Source organism: Acomys russatus, chromosome 1, assembly GCF_903995435.1.
Source record: "Acomys russatus chromosome 1, mAcoRus1.1, whole genome shotgun sequence".
NCBI lineage: Eukaryota > Metazoa > Chordata > Mammalia > Rodentia > Muridae > Acomys > Acomys russatus.
The window spans coordinates 22,057,296-22,080,876 of NC_067137.1; the positions used below are offsets into that span (position 1 = coordinate 22,057,296).

General features: G+C 39.1%; 1 protein-coding gene across 1 annotated transcript in view; it reads right to left on the reverse strand.

The window, feature by feature from the left end:
- The window catches only part of Spdya (speedy/RINGO cell cycle regulator family member A), a 41,158-nt gene extending 17,954 nt beyond the window's left edge, over positions 1–23,204 (reverse strand). The window contains exons 1-5 of the mRNA XM_051170257.1: positions 23,105–23,204; positions 18,350–18,599; positions 15,586–15,644; positions 11,628–11,713; positions 4,259–4,430 (exon numbers count right to left, since the gene is read on the reverse strand). Of these exons, the coding sequence (XP_051026214.1) occupies positions 4,259–4,430; positions 11,628–11,713; positions 15,586–15,644; positions 18,350–18,581 (549 nt within the window). The 5' untranslated portion in view covers positions 18,582–18,599; positions 23,105–23,204. The remainder of the gene's footprint in view (positions 1–4,258; positions 4,431–11,627; positions 11,714–15,585; positions 15,645–18,349; positions 18,600–23,104) is intronic.
- Between the last annotated feature and the right edge of the window lie 377 nt (positions 23,205–23,581).

The following is a 23,581-nucleotide window of genomic DNA, read 5'->3' on the forward strand; positions in this document are numbered from 1 at the left end:
AAGAAAAGAAAGAAGAAGAAGAGAAAGAAGAAGAAGAAGAAGAAGAAGAAGAAGAAGAAGAAGAAGAAGAAGAAGAAGAAGAAGAAGAAGAAGAAGAAGATTCTATAAAACTCATGGTCCAAGTCAGATACTGGCATAGACATTTTCTTTATAGGTAAACATCAGGGATCTGTTATCAGACAAACCTAAAATAAAATTCTGCACAGAAGAAGCACCCTCTGAGGAGGAGGTTGCTCCATTGGAGCCAGACTAGAAGAGACACTAGATAGGATGCTTCCTCCCTGTGAGGGATCAGACATATTATGAAAACAACTTATATGAAAAATGCCAATACTCTCTGCCAGGAACTAATCAGACCAATTAGAGAAACAGGGACTGTACAAGATTACATTAAAACATGTATAAATGCCTCCACCCATGATAGGCCCAGGATATGGCCTATGCTGTAGCTTTATAAGAGAAACATTTTCACACCTATATTCAGAACTTAAAAGGAGGTAACAACCAAAAAATTTCATACTTTTCCTGTGGTTAACAGGGTCACATTAGTCGTGATTGCACCAGAGATAAACAGACCTCCAATAATAAAATTAAACCTCCCGGGTTGCGTCCTCGATGTAAGAAAGAAAAACGTTGAAAACATGAGTGTAAATCAAAGTTTCACAAAGATGGGACCCCCCCCCCCTTACAGATGGGAAGACAAAAAACGGGATGAGGGGCAAGCCCTCAGTCCCAAAGTAAAAAGAGGGCATAAAGAGAATGAACAAAGTAACTTGAATCCTCTTGCCCCTGAATTTAACACCTTAGATCTGCCAAGAGCAACACCAAAAAGCACAGGGTTATATCTTACAGTAGATAAAGATTATCTGTTTTCTCTTAATGAGGGAGTACAGTTGGTAGGGACAAGGTTTAATGGGCCGTTACCTTCAGGCACCTTTGGTCTCATAATTGAAAAAAGTTCAAACTATAAAAAAAACTTTAAAGTACTCCCAAGAGTAATTGACTCTGACTTCTAGGGGAAAATAAAGATTATGATCAGGCCTTTAAAGAAAACTGGACAATTACACAAAAATCAGTGGGTGGCTCAGATTTTGTTGCTTCCCTATGTTCAACTGCCTAATCCAATTCTAAAGCAAGACAGAGGCAAAGAGGGATTTGGCTCTACTGAAGTGGTAGCCTAGACTCAGAATATAACCAAGCAAAGACCTCTAATAACCATAAAGGTAAAAGAAAAAATATTCAGGGAATATTAGATATTAAAGCCAATAAACCCTGGGAATTGAACTCAGGACCTCTGGAAGAGCAGTCAGTGCTCTTAACCTCTGAGCCATCTCTCCAGCCCTTATTTACAGCTCTTAAATCTTGTAAAAATCTCCATCTCTCTGATTTCTTTTAATAACAAACATCTGGGGCTGGAGATGAAAGGGAACTGACAAAATGAGTGGAAAACCCCTCAACCCTGATATTTGGAAAACCCCATGAAGACAGTGTATCAGAGAAACAAGTATGCCAAGGGTTGCTAAGTTGGGAACTAAAAACTAAAAGCTAACCTACATTTTGGCAACATAGTTATCAGGAGGCTTTGACACAGTTCTGTTGAACAAGAGAGGGAAGGCTTTATATAACAGTTCCAAAGAGAATGGAAGAGAACAGAATAGAAGCAGAGTAGCATGTGTTTGGAAAAAATTAGAGTGTTCAAATATGGCCCTCTGTTACAAGGTTGGAAAATAGCTATACAGATTGCCATTTCTTTCTTTTTGAGACAGGGTTTCACTATGCAGTTCAGGTTGACCTTGAACTTGAGATCCTCCTGCCTCAGCCTTCTGAGTACTGAGATTACAGGAATGGACCACAACATTGACCCAAACAGAGATATAAAAATAAGTTACAGGATTCTTTCAATACCCTGTAACTGTATTGAGTTATTTGAATGACAATACATGATTTTAGCGGCCTCAGATATACAACTTTTTATCTTTTCCTGTTGAACTTAACTTTGTAGAGTCTTCGCTTGCTATATTATCTTTCTGTTATTTTCTGTCCTCTGTTATTTCTGAATCCTTGCATTTCCCAGAAGAGTTAAGAATCCTAATTAGGCCAGGCGTGGTGGTGCACGCCTTTAATCCCAGCACTCCGGAGGCAGAGGCAGGCGGATCGCTGTGAGTTCAAGGCCAGCCTGGTCTACAAAGTGAGTCCAGGATGGCCAAGGCTACACAGAGAAACCCTGTCTCGAAAAAAAAAAAAAAAGAATCCTAATTAGTAAATATGCATAGTTGTTGTATCTTATCTCATTAAAAAAGAATTAACAAGGTAATTCTGGGGAAATTTTTGGGACATGCAGCTACAATCTTTACTCAAGTTTGAAGTGAATCCATCAGTCTGGGATCCTTTGCGCTATGGTTATTTAACAGGATATGATTTAGTTAGAGAATTATCTTCCCTACATTTCTCACATTTCTAAAATTGTACAAGAGTTTACAATAATTGTTGCTTCCACTTAATTTCACTTTAGATTATTTTGTTGTTGTTTAAAATACCAATATAAAACATTTGGTTAAAATAACTTATTTATAAATTAAATTATTTATGTTAATAAAATATGGCATTAAGAAAACAATATGTTGGGCATGGTAGTGCATATCTTTAGTCCCATCTGTTAGGAGACAAAGGCAGTCTTATCTCTGAGCTAGCCTAGTCTACATAGAGTTCCAGGACAGCCAGGGCTATAGAGAGAAACCCTGTCTCAAATGAAATTTAAAACAAATTAAATTTAAAAAAGAAAATAATGTATTTTTAAAAACTTGTATCTGCATTTATTTTGTGCTTAATTTATTCCCATCAATTTTTGCTAAATTTATGCCATCAGTTTTTGCTTCTTCAGTTTCTTCTATCTTTTTCTTCTGTGCAACCTCCTTTTCTGGCTTCGGAACAATTTGTTCCTTTTCAGTGACAATCATCTCAGTGTGGCAGGGGAGCTCATGGATGGGTTAATACGGCCGTGGGCTCTGTAAGTTTGTGGGTGCGCATCTTAGGTGCTTTGTCCAATACTACGTTCAATGAATGACTAGAGAGTCTACATCTAAACCCTCAATACAGCATTACTCTCTGTGTTTGTAAGCATGTGCAGCAAAATAGTCAGCATTCTTTCCTGCTGCCGACCCTGCCCCAATGTGTGGCCTGGCGCACCTCCTGCCTCCACCATTACAGCACCTGAACGGCACACATTGCTTCTTTAAAGTGACATCTTTCAGATACTCGGTGGCTTTCGGATATGCACACCCTTGATAACCTAGGCAGTTTCCTGGGTGTTCTTAAAGTGAACACGAAGATTTGAACCTCTTGATTTGCATGATCTTGTAGGGTTTTCTGGATCAAGAGAGTAATGAACCATCTTCAGAGGTTTCCTCTGGCTGCTTAGAGGAAGAAGTAACATGAGGGATACTGGGAGAATTCATGAGACCTCCACCTCTAGCAAAACAATGTACTTTGTGAAAAGAGGTAAATATAATTTATACACCATGCTGTTGGCTTCAATGTTGGAAATTGAAAATTCATATATTTTAGTGGAAAATATTATTCCACTCTAGTTTTATAATAATCTTTTTTTGTTTTGTTTTGTTTTTGTCTTTTGTTTTGTTTGTTTTTTCAAGACAGGGTTTCTCTGTGTAGCTTTGGCTGTCCTGGATCTCACTCTGTAGACTAGGTTGGCCTCAAACTCACAGCGATCCGCCTGCCTCTGCCTCTCGAGTGCTGGGATTAAAGTTGTTCACCACCACTGCCGGCATTTTATAATAACCTCAAATAAGATGTGTTAGTATGCCCACAAAGCCTTTGCTATTACACTGGTGATCTCTTAGACAGGAGGGGACACTACAAGAATAGTACACAAATAGTCTGTTCTAAACAGTGGAAATTACAATTTTTAATAAATGTGATAAAATTCAAACAGAAACAGAATATACAAGTTGTGCTCATAATAATGAGTTAATGATCTCCATACATGTACTAAGAGAGAGATAGAAACAAGAAGAGATCACTAAAGACAAAGTGGGTAGGAGGACATAGTGGCATGGTACACTTTTATCCTAAAACTGAAGAGGACAAAATAGGACTGTGAGTTACAAGCCAGACTGAGCTACTTGTGGGAATCTATCCCCAAATAAAGAAGCAAAGCAAAACAAAACCAAAAACAAATAAATAAACCAAGGATAATTAGATAAACAAAGACAGACTACAAAAAGTGGTTTTAAAGCCTTACCTCTTCACAGCATCGCCTGCTTACAATAGCCCTATAGTCAATTCTGTCCCAGAGCTGGTCCCTTAGCTTTAAGAAATTAGGGAATGATTTTCTCCAGTTTTTCCCTAAAGCCCACGGAAAAATTTCATATTTGGCTTCTTCTTCATCTTCTTCAACTGTATTAGCCAGATATCTACCAAAGTGGATCAACAGCCCAAAAAAGAAACAGTAAGGACAAGAACAATAGACAATAAAAAATATGATTTACAATGCATAAAGGATATTTATATCTAAAATATATAACAAAAATAATGATATAGTGAGTCTTATACCTTGTTGCACCTTCCATGAGTTTCTGTATTCCTGTAAATATTGACCTTTGTTCTGGGGTGCAAGTAAGTTACCTTGAAACAATCTCTCTTGAGGCTTTTCTAACTTTTTTTGTTTTGTTTTGTTTTGTTTTTTTTAAGACAGGATTTCTCTGTGTATCCTTGGCTGTCCTAGCCTTGCTTTGCAGTCCAGGCTGGCCTTGAACTCAGTGATCCGCCTGCCTCTGCCTCCCAAGTGCTGGGATTAAAGGTGTGTGCCAACCACACCCGGCTCTAACTTTTTAGATGAATCTGTAAACAATGTTCAGTCTGGATCTAATCAGCCTCCCCGCCCTGACATGTTATAGACTATTCCCTTACACTCTGGGAACTGTGGCTTTTTACTCTGCCTGAGAACAGGCACTGTTTATGGTTCTATATGAATGACTATAAGGCATTCTCTTTTCTTATCTGTCTTTGGGGCTAATTTCGGACCACTCCCTCATACACATTTGGAAGTCAGTATTTTGTCAAATACTTGAGGGGGACCAGGCATATAAAGAAGCAGAAAAACACAAACCATGATAAGGAGAATTAACCAATCAAAGCCAACCCAAAACTGATACATTAAAGGATATCAAACAGCCATAACTATTTTTAATATAGTTTAATTTTACTTTATGTTAATTGGCAATTTGCCTTCATGTATGTCTGTATGAGGACATCATATCCCCTAAAACTGGAGTTATAGACAGAGGGGAGCTGCCGTGTGGATGCTGGGAATTGAACCTGGGTCCTCTGGAAGAGCAGCCAGTACTCTTAACTCCTGAACCATCTCTCCAGCGCCCTTGCTATAACTATTCTATATGTTCAAAGAAGTAGATAAATTGGAACTGTACTTAAGAGACAAAAACTACATTGAGTAGGATGAAAACCACTGAACTAGATTAATGGAAGACTGAGTACTAGAGAAAAATATATTAGCCAATTGAAGGCACAGCAATGAATCTATACAAACTGTAATACAAGACAAAAATTAAAAATAGGAGATAGAACATTAGTTAAATGTGCACAAACTGCCAGGCAGTGGTGGCATACGACTTTATTTTTTTTTATTTTTATTTTATTTTATTTTTTTTTGGCATACGACTTTAATTCCAGCACTGGGGAGGCAGAGGCAGGTGGATCTCTGTGAGTTCAAGGCGAGCCTGTCCTGTGAGTCCAGGACAGTCAGGGTTATACAGAGAAACCCTGTCTTGAGAAAAAAAAAAAAGTATGAAAACTTCCAAAGTGAACTTGGAATCTGAAAAGCCACAGATAGATAAAAAAAATTTTTTTGATGAAATAGATAAATTTTCCAAAAAAAAAAATTGAGACCAGGGATGTGACCTAGCTGGTACCATGTTGATACAGCATACAGGAGGCCCTGGACTTGGTCCTCAGCACTGCATAAATGGGTATAGTGGCATATACTTGCAATCACAGCCCTTGGGAAGTAGAGGCAGAAAGATTAGGAGTTCAAGGACATCCTTGGCTGCACAAAAAGTTTTCACCCACCTTGGATTATAAGAGACACTTTATAAAAATTTAATGAAAACTACAAATCTACATCTAGGTGGTGGTCCATGTCTTTAATCTCAGCACTCACGAGGCAGAGACAGGTAGATCTCTGAGTTCAATGATAGCCTGGTTTACAGAGTGAGTTCCAGGACAACCAGAGCTATACAGAAAAACCCTATCTCTAAAATACCAAATACTGGGCTGGAGAGATGGCTCAGCAATTAAGAGCACTGTCTGTTCTTCCAGAGGCCCTGAATTCAATTACCAGCAACCACATGGTGGCTCTCAGTCATCTATAAGGTGATCTGCTGCCCTCTTCAGGCATGCAGGTATATATGCAGATAGAGTGCTTATATACATAAAATAAATAAATATATCTTAAAATACAAACAAACAAGAAAAAAAAAACAAAAAAACAAAAAAAACCAAAACACCCAGCTATAAATCTACAAGAAGTTCTATGAATAAGAAACAAGAAATCACAAGAAAATTAAACCACTGTGTATCATAGACACATTGCTCAAAAGCAATGATAAAATCTTATAAAGCAATCAGAAAAAGAAGAGACATATAAAACCAGTGTGTTGGCACACATCTGTAATCTCAGTACTTGAGAGATTCAAACAGAAAAATCAGGAGTTCAAGCTTTTCTTACCTACATAGAAAGTTTGAGTCCAGCCTGGACTACATGAGACCTTGTTCCACAAAACAAAATTGAGGCAAGATATTAATACAGAAATAAAGTTAATAATGGGGCATATTTCCAGTCAGAAGCAGTGAAGGCTCTGTAAATTACTTTAACATAAAAAACATTATAAAATACACAAGGAAGTAAGACACTCTGAGCAGAGCAGATTCCAAAATCTAAACAGAGTATAAGAATAACTTGTTTATGGGCTGAAGAGGCTCCATGGTGAAATGTCTGCTGCTCTTGGAGGGCTTCAGTTCCCAGTGCCCATTTCAGACATCCCACAACACCTGTAACTGCAGTTCTAGAGGATCTCATACCTTCTTCTGGCCTTAACAGACACTTGCATGCAGAGGGTGCACATAAACCCACATGTATACACACTCACATACTTGTAAAAATAAAAATAATGTATAAAAATAAGGTAATAAATACATTTGGAAAATTTTTAAATAGAATCATATATATAAAAAGACATAACAAGCCAGGCATGTTGGCACACGCCTGTAATCCCAGCACTTGGGAGGCAGAGGCAGGTGGATCTCTGTGAGTTCGAGGTCAGCCTGGTCTGTAAAGCCAGTCCATGACAGCCAGGGCTACATAGAGAAACACTGTTTCAGAAAAAAACAAAAACAAAAAAGACATAACAAATATAATAATGTTAGACATAAGATGAAGATTAAATTAGTAAAGGAATCCCAGCATTCAGGAGGCAGAGGCAGGAAGATCACTGTGAGTTCTATGCCAGCCTGATCTACAAAGTAAATCCAGGACAGCCAAGGCTATACAAAGAAACCCTGTCTTGAGTCCCCCAATCCCCCAATACGGAAAGAAAATGTGGAAGATATAGTGGTTGCCACTGCATTGAGTACTATCAACCATCCATGTGACTCCAACTGATTCTTTTGTGTCCTCTATGCAAAATGCCAGAGACAGTCATCTTTGTCTGTGCCACATCCTGAGTAGTATAGAGCTTATATATGGCTATTAGTTTCCCATTGAAAATATACAAGCAACAAGCTACCCTGCAGCTGTGACACCAAACAAAACTCAGGCTATGGCTGTAAGATTCCTCATACATCACGGCCATTGCGCCACTAACCTGGGAGCTCTTTATTTCCCTCCCCCAGACTCTCAGGTCTAATCCTGTTCAGAAGGAATGTGGGAATTCAGGGGCTGAGGGCAAGTGTTCTACCTGCACTCCTCCAAGCCAACTAGCAGGCACCCTTTCTCTGCTCTTCATGCCCAGGGTGTAGATATTGTACAAAGGTATCTTCTTTCCTTCCTTTTCTTGGTTTTTCATTTGTTTGTTTTTAGACAGGGTCTTACTACGTAGCCTTGGATAGCTGAAACCTGCTAAGTAGACCAGGTTGGCCTGAAACTCACAGAGATCTGACTGCCTCTGCCTCCTAAGTGCTGGGATTAAAACATATTTGGCTTTCATATGCCTGTGCATGGGGCAGAGGTGTGTGGACGTGGGTTATTACAGGATCTTACTGCAAAGCTCAAGCTAGCCTGAATTCACTATGTAGTCCAAGCTGGCCTTGATCTAGGATCATTCCACCTCAGCCTCCTGCGAACTGGCAATGTTAAGAATTAACATTAACAGGAGTGGGCTAGCATGCCCATTTATTTATGAGTGTAGAGTCCTAAATAAAAATACCTACTGTATTTGTTAGGGTTTTATTGCTGTGAAGAGACACCATGACCATGGCAACTCTTAGAAAGAAAACATTTAATTGGGGCTGGCTTCCAGTTTCAGAGATTTAATCCATTACCATCATGGCAGGCAGATATGGTGCTGGAACTGAGAGATCTACATCTTGACCTCCAGGCAACAGCAGGAGACTGAGCATAGCTTGAGCATAGGAGACCTCAAAGCCTACCCCAACACTGATGTACTTCCTTCACTAAGGCCACACCTACTTCAACAATGGCACACCTCCTAGTAGTGCCAAGCAGTCATACACCGGAGTCTGTGGGGGCCACACCCATTCAGGCCACCACACCTACACACATTAAAGTCCGTGAATGTTTGGGCAAAATACCCCCACACTGTTAAAGGGATGTGGAAAGCAGAGTGCAATATATAGCATATTTAATGAATTTCAAAGAAACTTAGCATAGGAGATGGGGTAGATTTGAAAATAGTGCTAGAATTTTCTAAGGGTTGTTTGTTGAAAGATATCTCCAAATCAAGGAAGCTCAACTAATCTCCAGCAGGTTATAACAACATTTTTAAAATGGCTGATTTAAAAGTAAGCTAGGAAAGGAAGGCTAAACATCTCAAGCATGTGAAGCAAGAGGATGTGGGATGATGAAATGAGTGCTGCTGGGCATGGTGGCAAATTGAGTCAAGGTCATCCTTGGCTACATAGGAGTTTGGGGCCAACTAGAATACACATACCTGTCTCAAAATTAAACGAGGGGGGCACGGGGGTGAGGCAGGCAGTGGTGGCACATGCCTTTAATCCCAGCACTCGGAAGGCAGAGGCGGGTGGATTGCTGTGAGTTCGAGGCCAGGCTGGTCTACAAAGTTAGTCCAGGACAGCCAAGGCTACATTGAAAGGAAACATTCTTGACTACATAGAAAATGTGAGTTTTAGAACTATGGCTATCAAGAGATGCTTAATAAAATGAAATACTGAGTTAGCCTACAGAAAACATGATTAGACACAGGATGAAAATTATAATTCATGCTACTTGAAGTATAATATAATACAATATGCAGTACAATCCTCAAGATTTCTACACAGTAAAAGCTAAATAGTACTTTAATGGCTATAACCACAAACCAAGTGAAACAGATTCAAATTCAGGCTTCTAGCTGGATTTGCACTAACGCCATTTTGGCTTGTCTTTAATACTCAGGTGGAGAAAACTGTATAGATTGAGTATTGAGTATAGATACAATATTGAGTATAGATACAATATTGACACATGTAAATGGCAATTTAACAGTATCAAGGCTGAATTAGGCTCTTGGAAATATCATACTGCTCCTTTTTTTTTCTAGCCCAGGCTAGCCTTAAACTCATGACCCTCCTGCTTCAGCTCATAAGTACACCACAACACCTGGCCTCCTTACTAACTTGTATGGTTTTGCAAACTGCTTTAATGTCCTAAGTCTGTTTCCTCATCTATAAAATAGGAATAGGCAATGTATTTCAGAAGAAAACTTTAATGTGCTGGGTGGCGGCGGCGCACGTTTATAATCCCAGCACTCGGGAGGCAAAGGCAGGCATCTCTCTGTGAGTTCGAGGCCAGGCTGCTCTACAGAGTGAATTCTAGGCCAGCCAAAGCTATACAAAGAAAAACCAAAAAACAAAAAGACAAAAGCCAGGAAGACTAAATGTATAAATATATAAGATGTGGTGATTTACACATAGTATTCAGTGTTAGCTATTACTATTAAATTCTTCCAGTTTAGTAATCATAACCAAATGTTATATTCAGCTAATTTTTTCCTATGTTCTGAAAACTGTGTCTTTGATTAATGCATAAATCAAGCTCTTCTGGTCTGATTTCTTCAGCAACTCTGATTCTGAATTAAATAGATGTTTAATATGTCTTTTTATTTACTAATTTTTATGTGTTTAAGAGTGTTTTTCCTGCATGTATATCTGTGAACCATATGTGTGCCTAGTGCCTAGAGGCAGAAGAGGGCATCAGATTCTCTGGAACTGGAATTAGAGATGGTTGTGCTGGAAATCAAACCCCCAGGCCTCTAGAAGAGCAGCCATCTCAAACCACAGAAGCAATCTCTCCAGCCCCCCGTGCTGCAATGTTTTTATTAAAGTTCCCTAGTTCAACACTTAAAATTACGTGCATACATTCTAGCTGCATCCTTGTCCCCAAGTATAAGGTAGAAAAAGCATACTCGCTGTCCTTTTTGCGGGGGAAGGGCTTGCTAGTAATTGAACACAGGTCTTCATGCTTATCAGGGAAGCACTCTATTTCTTGGCACATCACAACTTCCAAAGTGAATTATTAAATTTAAGCTCCCCCACCCCATTTTAAATAAACGTAGTGCTGAGGTCTGACCCCAGGCTTTGTGCATACTAGGCAAGTATTCCACCACTGAGTTATATCCCCAACCCTGAAATTGTATTTTTCCTAACTAAATTATGACCTATGAGTTGGAAAACCACATCATTAAAACAACTTAACAGATAATAAATCTATCACTAATTAATGTTATGTCAACAGAAAATCTGGAAAATAAACAATATTTAGTATTTGATGAGACCATTAGTGAACATGAAAGTATTAAATATAAACAATTCCTATCTTTTAGCTATATACCTACAAAGAATATATCTAAAACATGTCCCACAAATGTTCAAGTTATAAAAGTACGATGATGGTTTTACTACATACTAACTGGAAATTTTAAAGAGAATATGCTGGGTTTTAAAAATGTACATTGCCTTAATCTCACCACTCAGGAGGCAAGCAGATCTCAGTGAATTCAAAGTCAGCCTAGTCTACAAAGTGAGTTCCAGGAAAGCCAGGGCTACACAGAGAAACCCTGTCTCAAAAAACCAATGTGTGTGTGTGTGTGTGGGGGGGTAAATTTATATGAGAACACCATGAAAAAGGTAAAAGACACACTGCAACCTGCAGTGGGATACTGAACAACAACTCTCTGGTATGTAATGTAAGGCAAGTGGAAAGAACATAAAACTATCCAATTAAAGTGAGAAATATGTAATATTCACATATAAGAAGACCTATTAACAATATCCATACAATTTAAAGTTTCTGCTTTTAATTACAAATAACATATATTGTAAATAACTAATAAAATTCATTTAGTAGAACGCATACTTACAGAGCAATAAAGAAATTTATCCTGGTATGCTCATTTATAGTAAATTTAGCTCTCTTGAAATAAACAAAGGTCATAGCCAAAAGATACTATAAGGAAAAGTTAGAAATTAATATTAGTGATTTGCTGTCACTAATACAACTGCTATAAGATAGTTGACTTTAAACTTTAAAGCATTATTTATTATTTATTTTTATACAATCACCTGAATAGTGTGAGAAATAATCACAAATAATTTATTATATTTAGATAGGTGGATTTCTAATTTAAATGATGCATTTTAAAATTAAATGTCCGATTTTTTCTAACTTAAATTTCAAACTTATAGAAATTTAAAAATAGTTCAATGAGTAACCAAACATCTTTCACCTAGATTCACCAATAGTTACATTTAAAACTAAATAGCCCAGTTTTCATTAAAAAAAAAAAATATTTAAAATTTATTATTACAAAGACACACATTGGCCCACTAGAACATATGCCAAGATCTAATGGTTCAAATTTGAAACAAGTTATAATATGAATATATTTTTCTCTTATTCTTATTCATTATCAAGTAAAAGCATGTACAACAAGATGGTTCCAAGTGTTTCTTTCATTTCCAAGTAAAGGGTTCTTGAAATAATGTCAAGTATTCTGGGTTGCCTACTTTTCAAACACTGCCCCCTGCTGTCCTCCAACATCAATGCACCTAAACTGTATTGTTTCCCACAACTGATAGAAACTGAGTATTTGGTTATATCATTACTACTTATTTGAAAAATGATACTGCAATTGTCTTAAAAGATTACATTTTTTGAGACATTCGATTTTTACACTTACTGATATATCTTTATGCATGTGTGTTACGTGTCAGAGCACCACCTTCCACCATATGAATCCTGGAGTCAATTTAGTCATCAGGCACCATTACCAGCTGATGCAGTATGTATCCCACCAGCCCCACATTATAAATGTTTATGATAAAATGTTAGCATGCTTCAGATTTACCTCAAAACATAATTTACATTCCTGGAAAGAAAGGTTAAAAGAAACAAGAATGGCCACGTTAATGATTACTGCTCTTTTTTAAGAGCCACATGGAAGGTCTTTGTCTTCATTATGTTATGTGTGCTTTAATTTTTCTAAATTAGTTTCCAGAACTAACAGCACTGTTTATTCTCCCGGAGGACACGGAGTTTGATTCCCAGCACCCACGTGGCGGCATACAACTGTCTATAACTCTAGTTCTTGGGGATGTGACACCACTTTCTGGCCTTCAAATGTTCGAGGCATGTAAGTGGTTCACAGACACACATACAAGCTAAACACACAAACACATAAAGTTAAAAAAAACTTCCCAAATTTAATCATTTTGGTTTTGTTTAAAATTTTTTGAGACAGGATTTCTCTGTCGTGGACTCACTTTGTAGACCAGGCTGGCCTTGAACTCACAAAGATCTGCCTGCCTCTGCCTCCCTAGTGCTGGGATAGGCATGTGTCATCACGCCTGGCTCAAAATTATTTTTTATTTTAAAAAATATTTTAGTTTTTAATTCTGTGTGCAGATGACTGCAGGTGCCTGAGGAGGCCAGAAGTCATCGGATCCCCTGAGCTGGAGCTATAGGCAGCTAGTTTTGAGTTACTCAATATGGGTATGGAAACTGTACTCAGGTCCTCTGTAAGAATAGGAAGTGTTCTTAACTATTGAGCCATTTCTCCAGTCTCCCAAATTAAAAAGATTAACCATTTTTATCTTTGTCACATTTAAGTATGAAATAACAGCCTTCATTTCAATACTTAATATTAAATCATAAACTAATTTTCTGAACATTTGTGTGTGTGTGTAGGTTTTTGTTGTTTGGTTTTCTGAGACAGGGTTTCTCTGTGTAACAGTTCTGGCTGTCCTGGAAATTGTTCTGTAGCCCAGGCTGGCCTCGAACCCACAGAGATCTGCCTGCCTCTGCCTCCTAAGTGCTGGTGTTAAAGGCATGCACCACCACTGCCCGGCTTTGTGTAGGTTTGAGACAGGGCTTCTCGGTGTAAACTTGGCTGTTCTGTACTTGCTTTGTAAACCAGGCTGGCCTCAAACTCATAGAAATCCTGCTTTATATGTATATTTTTATTTTATGTGTATTGGTATTTTGCCCATATGTATGTCTGTGTGAGGTTGTTAGATCCTGGACTTACAAACAGCTGTGAGCTGTCATGTGAATGCTGGGAATTGAACCTGGCCCCTCTGGAAAAGCAACTAGTGCTCTTAACCACTGAACCATCTCTGCAGCCCCCTTGATTTATGTTTTAACTGCTACTGAACTTAATATATGACTCCCCAGTCTAAATAAGTATCAGCAACCACATGGTGGCTCACAACCATCTATAATGTAATCTGATATGCTCTTCTGCAGATAAAGCATTCATATGCAATAAATAAAATAAATAAATCTTTAAAAAATAAGTATCTACAAAACTAAAATGACAACTATTCAGCTGACTAAAAAGCATAGAATCAAATATTGAAATGTATCTACAAAAAAGTATAAGCCATCATTGTTCCAACAAATTATACAGTTTATAAAATATTGACATCAGCCAGGTGGTGGTGGCACACACCTTTAATCCCAGTATTTGTGAGGCAGAGGCAGGTGGATCTCTGTGAGTTTGAGGCCAGCCTAGTCTATAAAGTGAGTCCAGAACAGGCAAATCTATCCAGAGAAACCTGCCTTGAAAAGCTAAAAAACAAAACAAAACAAAACATGAAATATTGATATCGAACTGAAGAACATTTCAACTAATTTTACCTGTAAGATTAGTAGGAAGAGGGGTAATGAGTGAGGATAAGAATAAAGTAGATGGTGTCATCGTACACTCTAATCCCAGCTCATGTGATACATTCTTATCAAAATGTTACCGTAAAATTCATTTTTTGTATAATAACCAAAAAGAGAATAATCCATTCTTTTTAAAATGTTAAATTATGTTGTACACGTGCGTGTGTGTGGGTGTGTACTCAAGCTTGGGAGCTGGAGTTACAAGTAGTTGTAAGCAGCCAGATGTGGATGGTAGAAACCAAACTTGTGTCCTCTGGAAGAATACCAAGTGCTTTTAACTGCTAAGCCATTTTTCTAGCCCAAAGAACCATTTGTTTTATAGAATAATTCTCAACTTTTATTTGTCTAGTGTTTCTCAAAGTATGTGACAGTGCTGACCTATGGTTGTTACCAAGCGACGAGGAAGCTAACATGGAATAAGCTATTATTTATGTTATTATAAATTATATATATATATTAAATAGTAATGTAATGCCCATTGGATAAAGTAATAAAATAGTTTAAAAGACAATTGAAACTTTTTTGTCTGAACTACTTATAGAATAGTCAAACTTACAGGAGACTGCCTTAATGGAGTGAGTCTTGATAACTTTTTCTCTATAGCAATTAAAGGTAGTAATTCAAGTCAAAATGTATTAAATCTAGCTGAGCATAATGATATATCTCTCTAATTCTAGCTCTTAGGAGGCTGCGACAAGGTGACTGTGAATTTATGAGTTTGAGGTCACACTAGGCTGGAGTGACTGTATCCCCCCTCCCCGCCCCCACCAAACTATCAAGTCTCTATTGATTCTTGTTTCCAAATAGATTTGGTAAAAGCCAATTGTAAGAATTCTGCTTTGGGGGCCAGTGAAGCGCATGTAATCAAGCCTGGTGATCTGAGTTCAGTTCCTGGGTCCTACATGGTAGAAGGGGAGAACCAACTCTGTAAGTTGTCTTCTGACCTTCACATACTAGCTATGGCATACATGCTGCAACACACACACACACACACACACACACACACACACACACACACACACAAATATAACAAAAGAATTTTGCTTTTTCTAACTGTAATGAGGGAGAAAATTCTTATCAGATCTCATAAAAATTTTAATGGTCTAGTAACATAACAATGATGGTTTATGATTATACTATTTCCAGTTTACCTTGTCTGCAATTTTACAGCAGCAGTCCATCCATAAGAAATCTTGAATTAAATCATCATCTACAACAAAAGATAACTATAACTTATCTTCTTATATTTTATTTTAAAGAAATAATTTCTATATTGACACATTTTATTTATTTATTTTTAAGACAGGGTTTCTCTGCTACAGAGCTCTGGCTGTCCTGGATCTCTTTGTAGACCAGGCTGGCCTTGAACTCGCAGAGATCCACCTGCCTCTGTCTTCCAAGTGTTGGGATTAAATACATGTGTGCCACCACACCTGGCTATTGGAACATTTTAAAGTCATGTTTAGAAATTAAACAAAATGGTTACTAAGGTGTAGTTGTCAGTTTCTTAGTATATGTATTATTGCAAGGCCTACCCATTTCCCATCTGATTTGCTTTAGTATGTATATACTCAGCTTTAAGGGAGAATAATACATTTCATTTCCTGAGTATCCAACAGCATGTTGGGTAACTCCAGCTCTTCATTCTTGTTCAGAGTCAATTTTAAGATACAGAAATGGAATCTGATATAAGATAGTTCATCTTTTATGAAGTAGTATCTTAATTCTGTTCTAAGTATATTATGTTTTCTATTACTTTCTCCTTTTAGGGTCCAGAGCATTTTTTATTTTGGCTCTTTCTCCCCTATTTCCTCTCTAGCCTACTTATTATTCAAATTAAAATGCAAACGTGTCTATATAAATAACTTCAAATTTTACTTGGATTTATAATTCGTATTTAATTTTTAGAAAACTGAATATTAGGACAAAAAGGTAAACAAAATCTTGAAAAATAACATCTACACCAGAATGATGGCACAAGCCTTTAATCCCAGCACTTGAAAAGCAGAGGCAGGCACATCTCTGTGAGTTCAAGGCTGGTCTGGTCTACTGCAGGCCAGCCTGGGCTAAATGGTGACACCTTGTCTCAAAACAAAAAGAAAAGCAAAATACAACAAAGAGCAACATCCAAAATGAAAAAAATTTAAAGCTCTCTTGTTTTGATAGCATTAAAATAGATCTCAAAATAAGTTGAAAACCATCAGAAAATAATCTAAGAAAATCTGCCTCATTTGATAACAAAGCAAAAAGCTCTATGTTCATTTTATATGTTATAAATTGTATCAATGTAATTAATATTTGGAAAATTCTAGGAATACCTATTGATTTTCTGAGTTAGTCTTTTTTTTTTTTTTTTTTTTTTTTTTTTTTTTTTTTTTTTTTTTTTTTTTTTGGTTTTTCAAGACAGAATTTCTCTGTATAGCCCTGGCTGTCCTGGACTCACTTTGTAGACCAGGCTGGCCTCTAACTCAGAGATCCACCTGCCTCTGCCTCCCAGAGTGCTGGGATTACAGGCGTGTGCCACTGCACCCTGGCTGTGAGTTAGTCTTGTTAGTTCTGTTTCTATTTCACAAGTTAGCTAAAATGGTAGAGTCAGGTGTTTTCCCATGACAGTGAAGAGGACCCAAAAAGTTAGGGAATAAGTGCTGGAGATGACCAACAAAATGGGAATTCTGCTCGCTTGTGATCCCAGCATTTAGGAGCTGAAGGCAAGAGGATCAGGGCAAGGTCATTCTTGGCTACATAAAGAATTCAAGGCTAGCCTGGCATACATGAGAAACTTTTAAAAACAGACTGGGAGAGAGATTAAAGCAAAGTCTGTGGGTAATAACTTTGTTCTATTCTTAGTACTGAGAAATGGAAGTGTTTACATTTTAGATTCTGATAGGGAAAACCTTTGTAACTTCTGTTTATATTCCTTACATATTTTATCTCATCTTTAAAATTTGATATTCTTTACATCTTACCAAGTTTGCTTGCATGCACATAGCCTTCTTCTATAAACAAGGTCTGTTACCTACAACTATTAGGGCTGTGACATGATCTGACTTCAGAAAATGTTGACACTATCTCCCTCTTTCTCTTTTGGTTTTCTGAGACAGGGTTTCTTTTGTAGTCCTGACTGTCCTGGACTCGCTTTGTAGACCAAGCTGGCCTCGAACTCACAGAGATCTGCCTGCCTCTGCCTCCCCAGTGCTGGGATTAAAGGTGCGCGCCACAGCACCCAGTGACACTATATATCTTATGTCTACCTTGCTGCCATGCCTGAAAAAGCAGGCTCCTGTGTTGGCTACTATAAATACTAAAACTGTCTCTAGTTGTCTGTTAATAAGCATATAAACAAATAGTGTTATGTAAGGAAAAATCAAATTCAGCTTCATTATATAAACATGTTGATAAATGTTCTTAATTTTTAACAATATTCCAAAGATATTAGACTGAAACTTTCTAGATTGATCGTTATTCCTGTTTTTCTTGGTTTTAGCTATGAACGTCTTGGAAAACACCCACAAGCATACTCAAATTGGGTAGGTAGCTCATCTTAATCTATATACTATTTTATCTTAGGTCAAAGAATACTTATATCCTGAATTGCTCAAAATACACACTTGACACTTAAATTTAAATAGTCTAAAAATCTGAATATTTTTATTATAAAAATGACAAAAGAGGGTTGGTAAGATGGTTGGTGGGTAAAAGGACTTTACCGCCAAGCTTAACAACCTAAGTCTAATCCCTGGGATGCATATAATGGAAGGAGAGAATCTACTTGCAGCAAGATGTCCTCTGATCTCTACGAACATGCCTAATGTGTGCACTCCCCAACCCCGTACAAATACATTGTAAAAAAATGACAAAATAGATTTACATTCTGATTCTTAAGTACTTTATACTATTAGAATGTCTCACACCTACCAAATAATTTAAAGAAAGCAGTCATCTCTTGACGCTGTATGATTAGACAAGGCCCTTTGGGCCGCTTAGATTTGTTATTATGTGCATTTTTTTCAGATGCTTGCCAACAATCTTTAAGAACAGGGCGCTTCAGAGTAATAGGTTTTCTAGTTTGATGTGACCTATTTGAACCTGATTTTACATGAACAGTGACAGTAGGTGGTGTCTCACAACACATCTGATTATGCCGCATTGTGGCTCCTCAAAATTCCTATAAAAATAAAAATACAACATTATTGATCATGTTCTTTCAATTTCTATATAAAACTAGCTGGATACTATGATATTCAGTCATATAAAATATTGATCTTGTGCATGCCTGTAATCCTAGCACTGGGGAGGCAGAGGCAGGCAGATCTCTGAGTTCAAGGTCAGCCTGGAGTACACAGAGAAATCGTCTCAAAAAGACTAAAAAATAAAAAATAAAATAAAATGTTGATCTTGCTATTAAAATGCTATTTGTAACACCGAGTCATATTAGAAATTGCTCTTACAATGATCAGAAATGCTATGCTTCCTCTGAGTAAATGTTACACTCTCTCTTGTTCCATTTTGCTTTGGTTATTCTGGAACTCAAAATCAAATACGAAACTTGTTTATTCTCTTTTTGTGGTGTTCTTTTTTTCTGGTAAGTTTTCCTTGGTTACAAAGTTTCCATATTCAATTAACACTTTTTCGTATTTTCTGAAAAGTTTTAGCAAATAAATGGCACCTGTGGTTTGTAGGGTTTTCATAGATTGATATTTTTGGGGGTATTGTTGTTGAGATAGGGTGCACCTTGAACTCTTTAGACAAACCAGGCTGGCCTCAGTCTCCTAAGAGATCTGCATGCTTCTGCCTCCTGAATCTGGGTTTAAAGCCATGCCTTGCCCATCTCTGAATTGATCTGATATTTAAAGTTGTTACCATCCTATCTGAATAGCTGACTACAAGCATATATGAATATATAGTGCTATGAACTGAAAAAAGTCTGAAATTAAAAAAAAAAAGAAATTTACCATTATTCAACAATATGAATGCTCACTACTATTTTGGATTTTGTGGTGTAGTAAACATCGCTTCTACAATTTTTAAAAAAGATTTACATGTATACAAGCAAGCAGAGCACTGTATTCATAAGAAATAAATAAATCTTTTTTAAAAAAAGATTTATTCATTTATTATTTTGTATACAGTGTGGTGCCTGCAGGCCAGAAGAGGGCATCAGATCACATTATAGATGGTTGTGAGCCACCATGTGGTTGCTGGGAATTAACTTAGGACCTCTGGAAGAGCAGTCAGTGCTCTTAACCTCTGAGCCATCTCTCCAGCACCTCATTTCTATAACTAATATTACGTTTTGGCCAAATTGTTTCTACAATAGTGAGAAATAGAGGTATGAATAGCCAAAGCAGGGAACAGCTCCAAAATCCTAATAAGAACCTCTAAATCCATACTTACAGTGACCCAGGCAGCCACACTTCCCTTGGCGTTCAAAGAGTTATGTACAGATTCTCCCTCCTGAGTCTTAAAGACTTTCCTGCATGCTGGGTGTGGTGATGCACACCTTTAATTCCAGCACTCAAGAGGCAGAGGCAGGCAGATCGCTGTGAGTTTGAGGCCAGCCTGGTCTACAAAGTGAGTCCAGGACAGCCAAGGCTACACAGAGAAACCCTGTCTTGAAAAAAAACCAAAATAAATAAATAAATAAATAAATAAATAAATAAATAAAAACAAAAAACTTCCCTGTAGAAGGTGAGGTTACACCCAACATAAAACTAGCTGGATACTACCAACACTTTCCAATATGAGAGTCACATACACAGTTTTATATTTTTTAAGGCCATATTAAAAAAAAATGACAATTGGGGCTCAGTGGTAGACTACTTGCCTAGCACAAAAGAGAGTTGGGCTTAGCTATCAGTGCTGAAAAAAAAAAAAAAAAAGAAGTTAATTTTAATATATTGAATGTAACAGATCAAATGTAATTTTAACACTAATCAATATAAGAATTAATAAAATAATTTACATCCTAAATAGTTTAGATCTGGTACATTTTTGATATCTGGTACATTTTGTACATATCTCAATTTTGATGTTAATTACTAAACAGTTTGAAATATAGTCTAATAAAAATGAAGTAATGCCTGGCAGTGGTAGCACATACCTTTAGTCCCAGCACTTGGGAGCCAGAATCAGGTGGATTTTTGTGAGTTCCAGGACAGCCAGGGCTGTTACACAGAGAAACTCTGTTTTGAAAACAAAAAACAAAAAACAAAAACAAAACAAAACAAAATATAATATAGCTGGGCAGGGTGGTGCATGCCCGTAATCCTAGCACCCAAGGAGGCAATGGCAGGCAGATCATTGTGAGTTCAAGGCCAGCCTGGTCTACAATTGAGTCCAGGACACCCAGGAGTACACAAAGAAACCCTGTCTCAAAAAACCAAAATCCAAACCCAAAAAATTAAGTAAAAATCAAAACTTTTCTGTTGCACTCAGCCAAATTCAAGTGTTTAATGGTTACATGTGGCTAGTGGATACAGTATTAGTCAGTGTAGGGTTAGATTATAAAGAACTGGGCAGAGGGGCTAGAGAGATGCTTAACAGGTAAGAGTACTCACTGTGCTGGGTGTGGTGGTGCACGCCTTTAATCCCAGCATGGGAGGCAGAGGCAGGCAGATTACTGTGAGTTCGAGGCCAGCCTGGTCCAGGATAGCCTTGTCTCGAAAAACTAAGAAAAATAAAAGTACTCACTGTTTTAACAGAGAACCTAGGTTCGATTCTCAACACTCACAATGGCTCACAAGCCTTTAACTCCAGTTCCAGGGAATTCAGTGCCTTCTTCAGGACTCTCAGGGTACCAGGAATGCATGTAGGGTACAGACACACATGCAAGAAAAATACTCTGTGTGTGTGCGTGTGTGTAGAAAGAGATGGAGGGAGGGAAGGGAGACAGACAGAGAGCAGGAGAACTAGGTAGAGGATAGCTAGGAATGGCGGGAAGTGCCTCTGTAACAACATATACTCTATCTCAAAAGCAAACAGAACCAACCATCCCCAAAGGACCAAACCAACAACAACAACAACAACAAAAAAAAAAAAAAAAAAAAAAAAAAGAAATTATAATTAATTCTACAATTATTTCTTATCTTTTGCTTCTTTTATCTATCTATCTTCTGCAGGGGCGGGAGGGAACTAAACAGTCATTAAGCTTCTCAAATGCAGCGGGGCAGGATTAGGTTCAGTGGTAGGGCATACTAGAATACAGAATATTGTGACACATTTTCCATGAGTGAAGTTTTACTCAATATAAATGACTTTCAAATAATGTTTTTAATGTTGAAACCATAGGAAAATAAGAAAATGCAAACTTCGTGTATCAGAATAGTTCATCTAAGACTCAAGAAAACAGGAAAAGGGCATGTCTGAAATTCCCAGACAGAGATCCACTGACATTAGTAAAGACAGGAGGAAAGTTGTGGAGTTAAGAGCATAAGGCCAGAAGGTCTCTATGCTACAGCCTGCGCCAAACTCCACTTTTCGGAATCTTTTAAATTTAGCTTTGTCTAGACACACCAAAGAATAAGAGTTCTGCTGTAAGAGGACAAGAGATAATGGGCAAATTAAAGTGTGGGGTATTTCGCAGGAGAAGGGGAATAAGAGAAACCATGCCCAAGTCATCCTCCAAAGAGACACATTCCATCCTAGAGGGAGGCTGCTTAAAACTCAGGAAGTAAACAAAACAAGGCTCGGGCAAAACAAACAACTCACAAGACTCACCAGACCCCTCCCCATGGGTTTACAGCAGCAAGGAGTGCTGGGGAGAGGGGCCCCAGTCATCACCCATGCTGTGGGGGGCTTTTCTATGATGCAGCTCGAGTCACCCACGCTTCTGTCAGTAAGCCCTCAGTAAGCAACCCCAGGAAACTCAGGGTTCAGCAAACTGGACTTCGGTGGAATCCCCTACTTTGGTCTGTCATCGACTGGGGTGAGTGGGTATTGGTTTGCGCCTCTCAAGGAAAAGTCTCACAACACAAGGTGAAAATCCTTCAACTCACTTGCACGCCTTCTACCCAACATTTCAAAAACCATGACAAAACTCAAAGACGACGACTGGGTTTGTGAGGTTTTGTTGTTTCGTAAATACACCTGAATTTTGTAAGCACCAGAAGAGAGCTCTCTCCGGAGGGCATCTGGCGACAGAATCATAAAGTGGAAATAGTTCTTCTGTATGAAACTCTAACAGCCAATCCTTGGTGACTGAGGGCAGGGAGGCACGAGAACTTTCCTACATTTGGAGAAACCGGCTAAGGGTGTGGCGATGAGACCCTGCAGCTCAGAACTCAATACGCCGGTGGGACTCGGGGTGGGGACGTAAGGACACGGGACAAGGAGACAGGGCTCGCATCCCCCTCAGGCGGGTGAAGAGACAGGGCCTCGGGCCCCACCGTGCACTCCGCGCCCCAGGCCCGGCGGCCGGCGACCGATCCCTCCCGAGGCCTCGGCAGCCCGCAGGGGGTCGGTCCTTCCCACCGCCCCGCGCAGCGGGCTCCCATCCCCGCCTCCCGGCCCTTGGAGTTGGGAGGGGGGCGCTCGAGGCCGCGAGACCACGGGGATGCTGGGCTGAGGCGCCCCCGCCTCCTCACGCAGGACGGTGGGAGCAAGCAGAGTACAGGCGCCGTCCACACTCAGGACTCGCCACCAGGCGGGACAGCCCAGTGCGGGCAGAGGTACCTGCGCAGGCCGGCGAAGAGCGAGCGGCTCGCAGCCTCCGCCTCAGCGCTCTACGTCGGGCGGTTGCGCGCTGGTCGCCCGCCACTAGGTAGCGACACCCGCCTTCGAGCGGTAGGCTGCGGGCCGGGAGCGCGCGGCCGCCGGAGCCAATCAGAGCGCGGGATCAGCAGGGGGGCGGGGCTGGCGCTGGCGCCCGCCCCACCCCGCAGCCCCCGCCTTCTGCCGTTACTCTGCTCTAGCCCTATGGACCTCCTCCGTGGGATCGAGTTTTCCCGCGAACGCTATCTGTGTGGAGCCGTTGAAGAGCCCAGGTCAGGACGAGAAGACAGCGCTGCCCTGCAGGCCCAGGGATGCCCGCCGTCCCCACTCCCTGACTCTTTGCACACGCCTCATATCTGGGAGCTTCTGAAAGAACGCTGCCGGCCAGGAACAGTGTGTGCACAAGTGTGTAAAAGGAGGAAGAGGCCACCCAAGCTA